General features: G+C 32.7%; 1 protein-coding gene across 2 annotated transcripts; it reads right to left on the bottom strand.

Moving 5' to 3' along the window:
• Positions 1-1,363: 1,363 nt before the first annotated feature.
• LOC131146131 (uncharacterized) lies at positions 1,364-7,682 on the bottom strand. Of its 2 annotated transcripts, XR_009134230.1 has the most exons (3): positions 7,315-7,666; positions 4,263-5,713; positions 1,364-1,714 (listed from the first exon to the last, which is right to left on the bottom strand). XR_009134230.1 is itself a non-coding variant. In XM_058095486.1 (2 exons), the coding sequence occupies exons 1-2, from the start codon at positions 7,405-7,407 to the stop codon at positions 4,457-4,459; spliced, it is 1,350 nt and encodes a 449-aa protein (XP_057951469.1). In that variant the 5' UTR covers positions 7,408-7,682; the 3' UTR covers positions 4,130-4,456. The 2 variants fall into 2 exon arrangements, 1 of the variants encoding a protein (XP_057951469.1); XM_058095486.1 differs by lacking the exon at positions 1,364-1,714 and having other exon boundaries at positions 4,130-5,713; positions 7,315-7,682.
• Between the last annotated feature and the right edge of the window lie 10,329 nt (positions 7,683-18,011).

Below are 18,011 nucleotides of genomic sequence, written 5' to 3'. Positions count from 1 at the left end.
AGAGAACCTATAAGCTCATCTAAGGATGTGTTTTTTAGATTTCTACCTTCCGTGATAGCAGTAGCCTTTGGTTCCCACATGGAGGGAAGGCCTCTTAGAATTTTTCTTATCTCATAAGTAGTGTAAGTTTTTCCTAAGGCATTTAGGGAATTAATTATGTGGGTAAACCTGGTATACATGCTAGATATGGATTCATCCTGGTTCAATATAAAAACTTCATATTCACTTGTAAGCATATCAACCCTATTATCCCTAACATCTGTTGTTCCTTTATATGTTACTTCTAACTTATCTCATATCTCCTTAACTGATTTGCAAGCCATTACTCTATTAAATTCATTAGCATCCAAGGCACAATATAAAACATTTATAGCACTTGAATTTGCTTGGAGCATTTTATAATCTTGATCGGTCATATCTTTCTTCTCTTTTGATATTTGTTTTCCATCTACTACCTTAGTGGGAATTTGATCTACATCTATAACAACTTCCCATACTTTCCAATTCATCGTTTGGAGATAGATTTATATTCTCTTTTTCCAAAACTTGTAGATCAAATCACAAAAGATAGGAGGCCTAGTTGAAGATTGTCCCTCCCTAAAGGGAGTTACACCTATGTTTGCCATATAGATCTTTTCATAACTACTTGTTAGGATTTGTTATAACCCCGCTCTGATACCAATTGAAATTAGGATACATTTCCAAGAGGGGGATGAATTGGGATTTTTAAAACTTTTTTTAATTCCTTTTAAGAATATTTAACTTCTTTTATTGTTTAACCAATTTTTTGACTTGTTTGTTTAATTTGTCAAACACATAATAACTTGGTTTCTTTTATATAATCAACAAGACAACTAATTAAACATCCAATCTTCAACCACACTATCCGAACCAATCAAACACAATTGGAAAGCAAAACAATCAAGTCAAGATTAAGATAACTGCATCACTATTTAGATTGATGAAAGCATTCAAGATTCAGTACTCTTGGAATATAAACACACTTCAATCAATATCAAACTTTAAACAATTTAACTTTCAATTTTTGTTTGGTTTGCAGCCCTGTAGTGAATTTGAATCAAACGTTGTATTAATGAATTTGCTTTTTCAATATGATGTTCAATATAAAATCCAAACACTCTTCCCAAATATTTAGAATTCAAATAAACTTTTGGTAAATTTATCTTTAGGTGTTTAACCAAGTAACGTACTCCCGTATGGTTTTCTCAAAGTAAGGTTTAACCAACGTACTCCCTTTCGATTTTCGCAATCCCAAATCAAAATTGAACCTTAAGTTTATTTAACTTCCAAAAAAGTAAGGTTTAACCAACGTACTCCCTTTCGATTTCCGCAATCCCAAATCAAAATTGAACCTTAAGTTTATTTAACTTCCAAATTACGTAATTTGTATGTTTATCAATTAAACCATCCACGCAATTGTATATGTACTGAAAGTAAAAAGTAAGGGAAAGAGCGAGTGAGACCAGGATTTTTACAAGATTCGGCTTCAACATAGCCTACGTCCTCGCCTTTGGTAAGACCATCAAAGGATTCACTAAACCTGTTCCGTTAACGGGTGGAACAAACCTTTACACACTCCTTTATTAAGGCTAAAGCCCGCCTTCTCCAAGCGATATCCCCTCACTATGTCGCTCCTTCAAATAGGCTAGAACCCGCCTCTCTAAGCAATATCCCCTTGCTTGGATTCGTCAACCTACAAGATAAAAATCAAATATATATGTGTACAAAGAGCTTGCTCCTCAAAGAGCTGATTAGTACAATTTACAAACTAGTATACTTCAAAGTAAATAACAATATGAAATTTTAACTTTGAAGCTCAAGGAAGTATATCAACGATTAATTCTTTCAATGATTGAAAGATTTAGAATTTGTAGCACAATTCCGGTGAAAAAGGATCATTAAAAACTCAGTTGAATTCGTGCACAAGGTATGAGCAAGAGAGTCTTTCAATGAAGAGAGCACTTGAGAGAGTTTGATGGCTGATTTTGATTCTTGGTTCTTGGTTCTTGGTTCTTTATTTCAATGATCTTTGAGGCTTATTTATAGACTTTAAAAAGTATGTTACTTGATCCCCAAGTGACTTGGAGTATCCCCCAAGTTTTCATAACATTTAGATTTAAAAAACTAAATTTTAAATTTTTCCCGTTGGAGGTCAAAATTTGAATTTCCGTAGGGTCAGTTGGCTGACCAGGCGGCTAGAAGGATGTTTATGCAGGGTCAGCCGATTGGACAGGCGACTGTGTGCTTTCTATCTCCCAAATTTCAGTTCTGTTAACTGGTCAATCGGCTGACTGAACACAGTTCATTCTGGTCAGCCGACTGACTAGACCAGTTTACTGTGTTACTGATAGCTTTGACCCCTCTTCAGTAATTTGATTATAACTTTTTCTATATAACTCCAAATTTAACGTTCTTGGTGTCAAAAGAAAGTTAAGAGAAAATCTTACAACTTTCATGTTGAACATTTTTTAAAATAATAAGCTTTTAATAGATAAAAATGCTCATCAATAAGAATGTAGGAAAATTAACAGAATTTGAAAAAAAAAAACCCCATTTTAGTATTTTTCATTCCAAAACTGATTCTAACCTTTTTAAAACAACTTTTGACCTTATAAAAATATTTTCCAAGTATGTTAAAAAGTATTTAGGTCCATGTAATTAATCCTAAGAGTTTCATGCATCCATATTGAATTTACTTGAACTACTAACATGAAATTTCCTTAAGATTCTAAATTCTTCATTTCTTGAAGTCTTCATGCATGTTTATACTTTGAGTCCATCATTTCTTCAAGCTTTCATATCAAGTCTATCCTCTCATAGTCGTCAAACTTTAATATATCATTCATTCCTTTAAGTATTCTTTAAGTTTCATATGATCATATTCCTTTAGATTATAAGCTTCAATTTATCCTTGACCTTACTTTCACATATGTGAGATCTGAAATATCATCACTCAATCAAATATGTTAAGTTCCACTTATTTGTTAGTATCAAAATAGGATGTTAAGTCTTGTAAGACCAACAGGAGTGTTAAAACTTGATATACATTATTGGATCACAACCTAATAGCTTAAATTTTTAGGTAAAGTGGTAATCTAACACAGTCAATCAAGGCGACCTTTCTCATCTGGGGTTCATTTCCTAGGGCATTTGGCAAGGTCGATCATTAAAGCCTTTGGGAACCTAGGAAAAATTTATGCGTAAACTCACGTTCAGAAGATGGGAATTCAAATATTTCATTTGGAATTGCATGGATTTGGATGGAACATGATACCATTTCAAACTAAAATCCATGCTTCCAAGCACAGTGGAAATCCTTTCTTCCAAACACTCTAAAAGTTAATTGCAAGTTTAGAGGACAATACAAAATAGTTGGGGGAGAGTGCAAAATGAATTCTCAAACGACTTAAAAACATGGTCGTACAGAAATCTATCCTTGCTCACACTAAAACACCCCTATTTGTTAAGAGAATTAAAAAAAATACAACTCCAAGATAGTTTCAACATTTAAGAAGCCATGTTTTAGGCTACTGCTAACACACTTCAAGCAGAGGAATGCAAAGAAAGCTGCAGCACTATAGAGCAAGCATGGGGATCATAATGCATTCATTGCTTTCAGCTTTCTTCATGGGTACCAGAAAATACACATGGATGGCGCCAAGTCGAGCGTGATAGATAAAAATTTGTGCGGTTTAATGAGCATTTGGTAGTAAGTTGATCAATATGGAGTGAAAATGCCAGATGGACTAAGAACAAGTCGAAACCCTTTGTGGCTTGATCAATGTGGAATAAAAATGCAGAAAGACTGATACCAAGTTGATATGCCTAACAAGCACCTCACTGAATAACTGCAAAGGGCAGATCAGATGCTAAAAAAAGGTATTTACTTTTAGCAGTGAAGCCCCTTTTTAAAAGCTTGCATTCCAAACTCAAGAAGTAACTTAGAGAAAAATTAAAACTCCAGCTTTTCTCCAGCTGATGATAGAGTGATGAAAAAGAAAAAAGAAGTGCAAATCCAGTATGTAATGGTTGTTTAAATATGCATACAGAATCACAGATGCATCTAGATAGAAAATTATAATAAAAACCCCCTTTAGAATAAAGTATCTAAATAGAAAAAATATTTTTTTATTAATACATACCGAGAAGGATGAATCAACACACACCGCCTACATGGGAACGTTATTTTCCGTATGACATCAAGAAAATTAAAGAGAGGAAAAGGTTAACTGAAACTATACCCACAATTGTGATCCCTACCAAATATTGGGACTAAAAAGCAGTCCTGGCAGCCTTCCACAACCCATACATAATGTTGGAGGCTAGCTGAGCTGTATCTCCAAAAATGTGTTACCTTCAGATTTGCATATATATAAAGGTCTTAAAAACTGCAAATCCATTTCAAATTTTGTAGCTGTGTTGTCTATGTTCAATGTCAACTGACCCCCGGTTGTAGCATTTGGAAAAAAGTCCAGCTGTTTCGGGGCCCAACTTCCCTTCGAACAACATTTTCATTAGCCCACCACTCTGAGCTGTTGGCTGGCTTATCCAAGACATCTCCCTTTGTGTTATCAAAATTAAACTCTTTGATCAACCCAAGGGCAGTCGAACAATGCTTTTGGCTGCACTGTTCCTGTCCTGAAGCTGTCTCAGGGTTTTTGTTAGGAGCTTCCCCATCACAAAGTTCACCACAATTCTCAGTAATTCTTGAAAGTGCATCCCTTTGAATTGTGCCTTCTGCAACTCTATCCAGAGGACGTGCTGCCACAATTTCTTCTGCCGCTAGTTCCTTTTTGAGACAACTTGCAATATCTTCATGAGTCAACTCAAACGAAACTCTGTGGTCAATTACAGCATTGCCATTATGGGATTCATTTTCTGAGTTGGCAAGGGATGCCACCTCAGAAATTTGATTCTCCGGAAGGAAACTGTCTCGAGAGGGAGGCCCCACACCATCTGGTGTCAAGGACCCTGAACCTAGCCTTGAATCCCACTTGCAATTGCCAAAATGTTCGAAGCCCAAGAGCTTTGGGGCTTCCCCCATGCGAAACTCAAGAACCGGGCATTTGCCAGGAAAAGGGGAAGAAGTGCCTGAATTTGACACTGCTGAGCTTGGCGAAATGAGTTGTCCAACAGGACTTCCTGGATACAGTTGATAGGACTGAAACTCATAATGGGATAATGCAAATTTCTGATTGGTCCCACTGTTCTTTCTACTACGTTCCAGTGACGATGTCAGCAGTTGAGCAAATGGAACTTCAGGGGATGGAGGAGTAGTCAGTTGCACCGATTCTGGAGGGGGAGTAAATGGAGCAGTGGAAGGTTCAGTGGTTAAGGTAGAAAACACAGGCGGTGAGACTAACTGCGTCTCATAAGCATAAGGGCCAATGGCAAAAATGGAGGCTGGCCCGCCAGGGGAGTAAGCATTGACAGAAAGGCAAGTGAGAGATAGCATTCCTGCTGGCGACTGAGTGGCAGATGGAGGATCTGATTGGAGAAAAGATGCAGGGGAAGAGGGAGGAGCAATGAAGGGTAACACTATGGTTGTTGAATGGCTCAAGTTTTCAGCAGCTGGAGCAGCAGTTCCTGGCACAATCTGTTCAGGAATGATGACGGCATGACCAATTCGTTTGCTATGTTTGTGAAATCCAAAACACCAGTATTGACTCCAGCAACTTCCCCATCTTCTCTTCTGAAGTCAAATACAACAACAGACACTGAATGAGCAAGAGCTCTAACAAGAGAAAAAGCATTTGGTTTCTAATCTAGCTAACGAATCATTGATATAACCAAGGAAGACAGCATAAGGCAAATTTACAAAAATTTCAACAATACAAAAACAAACCCAGTCAATATTTGGAGTGCTATCACTTTGAAGGCCTCTGCTCAAATGTAAAAATGCATTGCAAGGTAATTAGGACACATGCTCATGAGACTGTCATTGTTTTTCTTTTCCCCCTTTTTTGGAAGGGGGGGTGTTTAGAAATGTTCTCCTGATAATTGGATTTGAATTTCTAAACGCTTGAACATGACAAACAAATAGAGAAGAGTGATGAGGAAGGACCAGGGATTGTAAAACACTTTGTCTATTGATACTACTTCATAAGGTGCAGTAGGGACTGTTGTATAAACCTTATTTTTTAGATGAAAAAATAAATTCATTAAGAACAAAGAATATACAATGAAGATAGGAAATCCTCAAAAAACAGAAGAAGATAATTAAGAACAAAAGGAAATTACTACAAAAAGGAAAACACAATATTGATGTTGAAGCTTTATTTTCCAATAATCATGGGCAAAGAAAATTTTACTTTAAAGAAGGCTAATGGACCCTTTGTATTTCTGCTAAAAGAGTAGTATGTGATATTAAAACTTCAAAATAGTAAAACATACCATTCCCTCCGGCCGCAAATTTTTTGTTTTCAAGTGCATGATGAATAGAATGTCATGGTTGACTAAAAATCTGATAATATTTGTGTTTTACACCTCTAACAATATCTGTAACCAGATCAAATTTCCAAATTGGCATAATTTGCAGAAGCTTAAGAAGATTTCCTCCAATCATACAAAGAAAAGTCAGCAATCTAATTAATTCACCAATTAGAATACCCTTATCAGCAAAATACTTAGCACGGACGGTGTGAGAAAAAGGAAAGGATCTCACCACCATAAATTAGCAGCATGAAGTTCAATTCAAATCCAAACCTGTTGAAGCCCAACAATGGTAGAGATAGCACTCTCCACAAGCAAAACACTGTTTCTTTAGAATCACGATGAATTACTAGTATTAAACCCTAAATGGGCTTCCTTAAATAGTAAATCTGGGCTTAGGGGCCATTAACCACCCAAACACAAGTTCCAAAAACTTTAATCGACAACTTTTTTATCCCTTTTCTTCAACTTTATCATTTTTCTTTTTGGGTTCACGAGCTACGAGCTAAAGCATGTTTGCTCTCTCTCTCTCTGTCTTCGGTGTAGGGGTGACGGTCATAAATAGACCTTCAAACCAAAACAGCTAATAATCAAACAATTACAGCAAATTCGCTCATGGGGAACGGAAAATGAAAGATATAGTCACAGCTGCACAAAAAATGGCACAACTGCAATAAATCTCAAAGGCATCTAGTATAAATTCCAGATTTTAACTAATAACAGTATTAACAGCCAACACAAATCCAACAGAAAATTGTAATTTTTTTAATAAAAAGGTATAAAATTATAAAGAGAAAGCACGAAAACAACCACAAAATTATAAAGAGAAAGCACGAAAATAACCACTCAAACAATACGCACCCGAACCGTAACTGGCTGAACTCGACTGTCCGCCGTTACGATCGCCATCGCCGCCGCGTTTACCGTCTCCACGCTGTTATTTCCATTTCTCATCTTTTTCCAAGGATCAAGAGCCCCCTGCTATATGAGCTGGTTGTTTCTCCGGAATCTGGTAGCGCGCGTCTAAAATCCGCCGGAAAAGGTATGAATCTTCCGGTGAGTTTCAACCATGGAATCGGAAAATCAGATGAAGATGAGATTGAAGGAAGTGTGGCGAAGAAGCCAGCATCAAGCGATCACGCAAACTCCCTCTCTCTCTCTCTCTCTCTCTGTTATTCTGTAATGATTCAGTCCTTGAGGTCAAATAGATAATAAGAAAGATATGCAAATAATTATTTAAGCTTTTTATTTAGGATAAGGTTTGCATTTTAGCAATTATGAAGTGACGTTATTGCCCTTGGGCCGCCTTGTTATTTGTATCTTATTGCGCTTTATGGCGCACGGATTGCGGTGCAGTGTGCACCGGGCGGCGCTGGTTAGATTCTGTCCCCTTTATGCGGTAACGGTACGCCGTGGGGGTGCAAGGATACCATATGATTTAATGCCTACTAGTCCATCCATGTGGCTTTCGTGATCACATTCGCTTTTCCAGCCATGCCGCTATCGTACGCACTATAAATTACAGCGTATCATAGCAAATAAAAAATTATAAATTTGAACTCATTTTGTTTTGCACATCAAAATAATGAATATTATTTGAATTAAAATATTAGCATGAGTTAACGAAATACAATTAATATATTTGTTTAAAAGTTATATAAATTAATTATGACAATTTTCACTAACATTTTAACTATCTAACAAAAATAGTATTTGTTGTGTTTTTTTCAAAAATTAAAAAATACTTAATTGCATATTTGACAAATACATAGTCTAATAGCAATAGTAAATGAGAAATTACAATAGATTTTGAATTTAAATTTTTACAAAAATGTATCTAAATTGTTGATATTGCTTATTTCATTTGATATTTTTATATTCTTTTTTAAAAAAATTAGAAATAAAAAATAAAATTATGTTTTATAATTGAACATGTCGCATAAAGATATTTTTAAAATTACCTACAAAAAATAATGAAATATTATATATTTATGTAGTAATTTTCATAATTCTATAGAAAATTAAAAAGTTAAAAATAAATTTATATTTTCAAAAAAAAAACAAGCTACTATTCCAATATTACAATTATGTCAATGTCAATAATTACATTTTGTAATCATTACTATTACAATCAATTGTTACTAGGTTGTGTTAGCTATCATTATCATTTTTTACGGTTATAATTATAAAAAAATTATAATTTAGCCTAATCGGGTTAATTCAAGTGATAAGGACGACTTGTGACTTTGGTGACTCCAGGATCACAAGTTAAATTCCTCCTTGAGGCATTACGTCAGTGAATGACCAGTGGTGCATCAATGGATGAATAACTTTTACCCTCTCATATTTAGTGTTGCACCATAGTGTCCAAAGTGGCGCGATGGTAATTGTAATTTACGAGTTATCAAAAATAAATGAAACAAGTTATAAGAAATAAAAAACAAAATCATAATTTAGTGTTAGCTAAAGCTGGATTTTCGAGTCTTAAATTTTTTTTTTGACAATTATCAAATATAATTTATCATCCACTTTTTTTATATAAAAATTATCAAAGGCCGAGTGTTGCAAAATTTTACCATAAATAAAATGTCTAACATACAAAAGAAGCAAATTTACATAAATGGCTAAAATTCATATATATAGTATTTAACTTAACTTGGCTTGAAATTTGCCACATCTATTTTCTGGGCCAATAGTTGTTTGGCATCCTAGAAAAAGAAAATGAAAAACTCAAAAGTGCGATCTTCCATGGAGATTTTTGTCCTCCAAAATCCAAATCATATGGACTGCAGTGGAACATGTCACGTGCGTCATGTGTGAAACCATAATGTTAGACTTTGAACCTTTACTTATATATATAACTTTAATATATATTTAACAAAAAAGTTGAAATGTTATTGGTGCGTAATTTTGCAAAGACTCCAAGGGCATTTTCGTCCTGGGAAACCTTATTCCTCCTTTTCCTGGTGGTGCTTTATATTTGTCAAGGTGTGCACGTGTGTGGATGGACTTTGTGGTTGATGGGTTTTCGTGCACACCCTCGTGCGTAAGATAGCGACAGCCCCTCTAAATTCTTGGTTCTTTGTATCCCAATACCCAATATTTAACTAACCTGCACGGGCTGTTCCCTCTCCCCATTATGACCCTTTTTAGTTTTCCCCCTCTGATAATGATATCCCAACCCCTCCCTAAAATTTTTAGAGCCTTTGAAAGGTGCCCCTTCAATTAATATTATTTTTTTTATAAAAATAAAATTTTAGATTAAATTATTTTATAACCTTTGTATAAGTTTTAATTAAATAATAATTAATTATGTAAGTTACATTATCTCGCAATCATTCAAAATTTAAAGATTTAATAATTAATTAAAAAATAAATAAAGTAAGCTAACGTAGTTGTGTGTCAAAGTAGGAGTGATAAGAAATCATTACTTGTAGAGAAATTATGTAGGTGACTAACTCTCTTCATGTCTACACACGTACCTATTGTCTAGATGCGAGATACATGGTAGACAAATGACGTCATAGATTGAACGGGAGAGTCTCTCACGATTCCACATCGGATGTGTATTAAGAAGATCTTGCACTTATAAGGAGGATTTGGACTTCAACTAAGTGAAATGTCTTTTATAGGACAGACCCATGAGACCAGTATGTCGAAGTAAATAATATCTCATCGGAAATGGACCCAGGACCGTTACATGATTCATTAACCATTTAATTTTTGTTTAATACTAGAAAAAAAAAAAGAAGGAATAGTAAAAAGGAATTTTCTAAAATTTTCATTGCAACCTTTCAAAATTTAAATTTTTAATTATCTAACTAAAAGATTAAAAAAAAAAAAAAAAACCTCATATTTCATGTGTCGGTATAGGAATTGTTGGAAATTATTGTTAAGAAAGAATATGCATGTGATTGACCTTTTACGTATCCAAGCGACTATTCTTTAGACACGAGACACATGGTGAGCAGTTTATACTTATGATCACTCGGTTGAATATTTTAACAAGGTCGAACTCACCCTTCATGTGTCACACATTTAAGCAACAAATATGTAAACCCATATAAGAACCAACCTTCTTTATAATCTCCTGCTGACGCATAATGATTTATGACCATTTATTTATTTATTTATTTTAATATTGAGAGAAAGAAGGAAGAGTAAAAGAGTTTTTCCTTTTATTTATTTACTTTTAGATGGAAAATCTTCCCTGAAATCAAAAGGACCTTTTTCTAACTAGGTTGTCTACTTCTCACCTTTTTAACTTTTCAATTTTAAACTTTAATTTTTTTTTTATTTTTTTGAATGGGGGCTTCACCTTTGCTATGCCTTTTAGTGTGCATTCATTCATTGGGTGATGTGGTGTGGGATATTGTTGGTGGTGGTTCACTTTTTCTCTTTCAAGACACCTAATGAAACACAAGAAAAGCCAAAGCCCACAAGACAATAATGAGCACCTTACTTTTCTGTCTACCTAATTTTCATGTTGGGTTCAATGGGATTAGCCAGTACTGTTTCATGCCCTACAAGATTTGGAGCCAAGCCAGCAGATCACATGCTTAGGAAGGTCTTGGTTTATTTTTTAAATAATAATTACAACAATTTCTTTTCAATAAAAAAATAAAGGCAATTTTTTAGTTTATATTTTCTATGTTATTTAATAATTTGTACTTATTATTTTCGTATATGTTTCTACTCGTGATTTTGAAAAAAAAAAAAAAAAAAAACTTATAGCTTGTAAAAACTTACCTAAAACTGCCATAAATTATAGAACGCGCACATAGTTTTTGCCAGTATGATTACCTATTGTACCTTTAAATGAAATATTTGATAGTTGTGATAATCATCATCATTTATGGGCGTGATTGTTGCAAAATGAATGGTAAAAGTCACGTTGTAAGAAAAGAAACGAGTTATCATTTAATAATTCTTTGATGGACCCAAAAAAAATGTTAACGAATAATAATAGGGTTTCAACAAAAAAGTTTTGAATAATGTGCGACCGCTCATAATTGCTTAAAAAAAAAAAAAAAACCTATGCTTGAGGAATCATCTATGTTCATTGGTTAGAGAAGTGTGCTATATGGGACGAGGTTAATTATGAATAGCTCCTTCAAATAGGATTTAGAGTTTGTTAATTGGAAAATATCATGTTTGAATTTTGACTCGCACGAGTGAGAGACCTGCTTTTGTATAAGTCTCGTGATATAGGTCTCACATTACTTTAGTGCTCGAAACATGGATATGACATTTTGTATGGTTCGTGGACTCTAAAATTTATACGAAGAAATTGTTTTTTGTAAGTCATTCTCTTATTATTCCTTGGATTTACATAATTGTTTATAATTTTAATTAAGTTAAAAAAAATATACATAGGGGTCGTTTAGTCGTGGAAAATATTTTCTTGTTTTTCCTTTCTTGATTTTTTTAAAAAATTATTATTATTTTTTTACATTTCTTGTCTTTTCAAAATTTGTATTAAAAATGTAGAAAATAAAGAGTTTGTTTAAATTTGTAAACTTATTTTTTATTCCTACAATTCAAAAATAATTACCAAAAAATAATTTTTTTTCAATTTTTAAAATATTATATAAGGTAATATTTGGAATACTTAATTTTTGACTTAAATTTGGATTTTTGTGGATTTTGTTTTATAAAAAAAAAAAACTCTCTACACAATTCATACAAATTAAAGCATAAGACATTTGAGTTTCATGCTCTCATAAGCAAATTAAGAGTTAGAAATCTAATAATAATAATAAGATGTTTTCCAACTTTTTTACATAAACAACTGAACAAATATTATGGCAATTAACACAATCTCAATATTTCCCAATCATTTACGATAACTGAAATATACAATAAAATGAATCATACACAGTAGACAAAATATCACATGCAAGTACAGAAATTAAAGTGCAGAAATTAAAGTCAGACTCAAGATGATATGAAAGAAAGCTCAATGTGAGAATATGTGTTTCTTAAAAATATTTTGTAATTTTGAGAATGATGTATATGATAATGCACTTCAAAAATTCAAACCCTAATAAAAATGATTTTCTCCCAAAAATATTATTCAAATAAAGTACAGGTGAACCTAGGTTTTGACTCAAAAAATATTTTTACAAGCACAAGCACGTGAGCCTTTGAATCTTGCAATGGATGTGCAAGATTCACAAGCAATGAAAATATTTCTCCACCAAAAATATTTATCAAAGAACAATGTAGGAGGGACTTGAAGAACACTCTCAAAATATGATTTGAAAATAAATAAGATATGAGTGTTAAAAAATATTTGATTTGTAAAACAAATGCCCAAACGAATGCTTAAAATAAATCTCTCTTGAAAGATTTTCAATGTAATAAGTATAGGAAAGTATAAAGGAATGAAAAAATCAAAAATATTTTCAGAGGTTTTTCAATCTAGTCGCATGTTTAAATTTGAGTAATGAGGAAGTATGTATAGAGTTGGGAGGATTTTTTACCGTTAGGGACATGTTAGAGAGTTTTAAAAATGTTTACTTAAGTTTTAACCCTAATTATTGCAGTAAAAATGTGTGAACCCGAGAGGTTTGGTTGCCCGGTCCTTAGGGCTGTTCGCCCGAACATACATAAGCCTGTTTTTGGATTCGGGTGACCGTGGGTGAGTTCGGTTGGCTGAAGTCAAGGCAATTTCCCAACCTTCATAAGTTCGAACGCCTGACCTACGGTTCAGGTTGCCGAACCTCCCAATTCAGTCACCCGAGGACGGTAGAAAAAGTAAGTTTTAAGGTTCGATTGACCGTGGACGTTTAGTTCAATTTCGATTCAGTCGCCCCGGCCTCAGTCAACATGTTGACTTTCTACCAGTTTGGTCGATCGGGCTATTTATAACTCCTTATGGTCGATTGCCTGAAGCCCTTTGGACTAAAACAGTCAACATGATTAGAATATTGAACTTGCATATGGAAGGTTTTCGGGCCTAATGGTGAAAAGAGACTTGGAATGAGGGATGAACTATTTTCCATTGTATAGATAATGTCCGAATGAGACTCTACCAATACGAGAAAAGATATTGACTTTCTTTTGATATTTGATAAAAATACACAAACTTTTCTTGAAGTTTCAAAAAATTCATACCTCCATACACATTAGTTTTCAGGACACTTATACCCCTCTATTTATTTATATATTTATTTATTGATAAATAGCCACACAAAAAATGTCAAAAAATTGACTACTTTGCCCTTTCTACTCTTGGCATACATATAGTGATACACTTATTGTTCAAATATCCAAAAGAACTATGTAATTTCTCCCTCTAAAATGTACAAAACCCATAATCGGGGATGAATTTATTTCAAATTTTGTAATCCCAAGGACGCTCGAATGGTCTAAAAAATATGAGAAAACATTTACCTTCCCTTAAAGTCTTAAATAAAAGACACAAAATTTTATCGAGGTTTCAAAAATTCTATGGACATAAAAACTGTTTTGCCCTTTTTTGCTCTTGATATACATGAAATAACATAAAATACTGTTCACATATTCAAGAAATCTATTTAATTCCCCCTTCAAAAAAGCATAAAATCCATCATAAGGGATGAATTTCTTTCATCTCTAAAAACTATGTAATCCCTATTGAAAAGTAGAAAGCCTCATTGGGGATGAATTCCTAAATGTAATTATTTTTACAATAATTATAAAAAATCCAACTTAGTTTTTAGTTTTTCAATATTTTTTTTTAAAAAGGTAAACAATAAAAATTTTGTCTATATTTGAAGTATAATTTTTATAAATTTTAAAATAATTGAAAATTATTTTTAATTTTTCAATAAATATATTAGGTAATATTTGAAATTATGGATTTTAAGACTTTCTTTGAATATGTATGGATTTGGAAGAAATTTAATACAATTTTATACCATATTTTATCATAAGCCAAACAAATCCAAATCTAAAATCCAGTTTGCTTGCTCCAAAACACAGAGTAAGAAAACAAAAATCTAGAAAATAATAAAAAGATGTTTTATAATTTTTTTTTTAATACAACGTTAGAAATTGAAAAGCAACATGTCATTTCTATAATCATTTGAAAATTTGAAAAAGAAAAAAAAATTATGCTTGCAAGCAAATAGTGCCAAAATCTTTTATTCTTTTTCATTCTTTCCATACAAGTTTGTGAAATTTAAAATTTATTTTGTTTGCAATATCTTGAAAATTTAAAATAAAAAAAATAAAAATAATTTTTCACAACTAAACGGTTCTTAATATTTTCCTTAAAGACAAAACATTTCTGGATATTAAACAAAAACACAAAATATTTTTTGACATCAAGAAATAACATGTGTTAGCTTTGGTGCAATCCCAAGAGGGGGAGTGAATTGGTATTTAAAAATTTCTTCCCTAAGTCAATCAGTCTAGCAGCAGTATTACACAACTTAGGAGCAATCTAAGTGTATATGAAATTGCAGATATGAAATATTTACCAATATTCAAAGCATACAACGCAATTTCAGTATTTCTCAACTCAATGCAATTCTGTGTCCATTAGATATGCAGTATATTCAGTAAGGAAATTAAATCAAGCACAAAGTAGAATATAATGCAGGAAATGTAAAAGTGACACCGAATATGATATCGGGGTTCAGCCAATCCTGCCTACGTCCCTGCCTTGGCACACCTGCAAAAGGATTACACCATAAGTTCACGTAACAGGTGGAGCGACACCTAAACAACCAGATCAATTACCACAAGGCTAACCTCAATCTTTACAAACAATCTTTACTAGGCTGGATTACAGCTCCCTTAGGCCACGCCTATAATACAACACTATTTTTCACAATATAATAGGGTACAATAATTATACTTCTTAATCAAGCAGATATGTACCAAAATACATCACAAACAAATATGCACTTACATATGATATGGATTTAATGCTCAGGTGAGATTAAATATGTAAAGTCTTTAAGAAGTGTGAGTGTATGTATATGTGAGAGTTCAACCTTTGATTTAAGATAAGATATTCAACACATAAATAATCAAAGGAAGTTTAACACAATCCAAATCAAATATCTCAAGAATATTTTAAATGTAAAGCACAATAGATATTTTTGGATTGAAGTTGGCAAAAATAATATCAAAGATAATATGCAAACTTGTGTAAAATAATATTTTTACAAATCAAAATCACAAGCTTGATGAGTCTTGCAATCAAGATGCAAAGACTCACTAGCTATAAGGGTATTCTCACTTAAAGATTTATTGTTTAAATCGGGAGAAAACCCTAACTAAGAACTCTCAATGAAAATAATTAATCAAACAAGGAGAGTTTTAGCAATGTAAAACATTCATAAACACTCTTGGAAACTTGATTATAATCAATCAGCAAACAATGAGAGTTTTAGCAGTGTAAAACATTCATAAACACTCTTGGAAACTTGATCTATCAAGAGAATAGAAAAATAGAAAGTATATTGAACTAGTATTAGCTAAATGAGATTTGAAAATTTGAGAGAGTTTTTCCTTAATGATCTTGCTAATCAATGTTTAATTTTACAAATGAGAAGATATATATAGGTAATGACAAAATTATGACCTTTGGGGGCTCAATGGGCATTATTAAAAAGATTTTAAATGAGTTTAATATTTTAACCCTGTTTAACCCATTTTATTTCAATTAAAAAATAAACCAACCCGAGAGTTTCAGGTGCCTGAGCCACGGTTCGGTCGCCCAAACAGACACAATGGAAAAAAGTTTATTTTGAAGTTTGGGTGTTTGAATCAAGGTTTGGTTTTCTGAACCAAGGCGATTTTCAAAAGGTCCGCGATTCGGTCTCCTGGTGTAAAGTTCGGTAATCCGAACTTGAACTTTCAGTCGTCCGAGGGTAAACTGAATGTGGGAGTTCGAGTTGTTGAGTTGTTGGGAAAAGTCAAGATTGACGTTCGGTCGCCCAAAGGCGATACATTCATTTTTGGTTTGGTCGCTCGAAACCAAGTCAACCTGCCAACTTTTCAGCTGTTCAAGTGCCTGAGGTGTTTTGAACACAATGGGTTCGATAGCCTGACCTCTCATAGTTTTGCCTATTAAGTCTAATTTTTGATTCAATTATTTCCTCTAATAATATATATGATATGTGGACTATTTTTGTGCATTTGTGTAGGGACCTAAGGTCTTTCTAAAGTCTATGAGGATACTGAAAAAATCCGGCATCGGTCGACTGATCCCTAAGGTCATTCGGTTCCCTATGGTCTTGTTGAGCATTAAACCCTATCATGCATGCAGATGCATTATTACAGACCATAAAAATTATTACAGACCAATTAAAAAATAATTCAAATACAATAGAGAATAGGTCTTCATTCTTTCGATTCTTTAGACATCATAAATGAAACCTGATCTTCACAGTCCGTTTGATTTGCTTAAGTTTCTACCAACATTGCATGCTAAGGATAGACCTGTTAAAGAAACTTCAGTGCACAGGTGAGAAACATTATTTTTGTCATAATCAAAACGGGATCAGACTCATTGAGTCAACAACATGCCTCGCTTGATATTTAAATACGACAATATTTACATTAAATACAACATTCATACACCCTTCAGTGTATGCTCAATATGTGTGCGATATATTTATCTTAATAACGAAATTGATATCATAGATAGTGAGTGGAATAAACCCTAATACCCCTAAAAAATGTCTCTTGACGAGTTCCAATAAAATGTTGCCCTTGACTAATTGAAAGCTAATCCTTCATAAAATATATGAATATAGAGAGACATCCATTCATATGATAAGATTTAATGAACATTTTTCATAGTTATAGATCTTTTCAAAGTTATTCTATAATTTAAATATTAATTTCAAAGTTATTCTCAACGTAAAATTTGAAACCCATCAATTACAAAATGTTATTTATTATTTATACTCACTAAAACTATTAAAAAACCCATCTACATCAAAGCAAACTTCTCACTTATACGCTGGGATGGATGAAATCACAAAATTGAACCAAAAAATAATTACTCATTTTTTTCAATTTGGTTTCGGTTTGAAATTTCTAATTTTTTCGATTTTTGATTTAATTTCAATATGATCCATTTAATAACCACCAGAACCAAATCTATATACTATTAAATATATATAAAAATACATTATATATATATATAATACTATATAAAATTTTAATAATTTAAATTTTAAGTATTGTATTGAGATTCGTGTTTGAATTTTTATTTTGAATATTTTAAATTTACATATTAATTATTATAAAAGAAAAGTATTATTTATAGTGACTTTAAAATTTTAAATTATACTCAACTATTCAATTTGCATAACCATTGGATATTGATGTAAAAATTAATTAACAAAATTTTAACTGATTTAATTTTCATTCACATTTTAGCGGATTGAAACTTCGATTTGATTAATCATTCCGAAATAATAGTTCAATTAATCAAATTATGCACACCCCTATTAACATAACATGTCTTGTGTGAGTACCGCAGCAACTCAAGGGAACATGGTGCAGGGCTTCTATCCAAAGGGCTAAGGCGGGTCGGGTCGGGTCATGAT

This window comes from Malania oleifera, chromosome 13 (genome assembly GCF_029873635.1).
Source record: "Malania oleifera isolate guangnan ecotype guangnan chromosome 13, ASM2987363v1, whole genome shotgun sequence".
Lineage (NCBI taxonomy): Eukaryota > Viridiplantae > Streptophyta > Magnoliopsida > Santalales > Ximeniaceae > Malania > Malania oleifera.
Note: the sequence above shows the minus strand (reverse complement) of the source record. Positions and strands in the feature narration are given on the sequence as shown.

Bases quoted from the DNA above. Each gene is read 5' to 3' on its own strand.
- LOC131146131 (XM_058095486.1), bottom strand. From the start codon at position 7,407: ATGAGAAATGGAAATAACAGCGTGGAGACGGTAAACGCGGCGGCGATG. The intron at 5,714-7,314 runs GTGCGTATTGTT...ATTTGACTTCAG, and splicing joins TTCAGCCAGTTACGGTTCGG to AAGAGAAGATGGGGAAGTTG.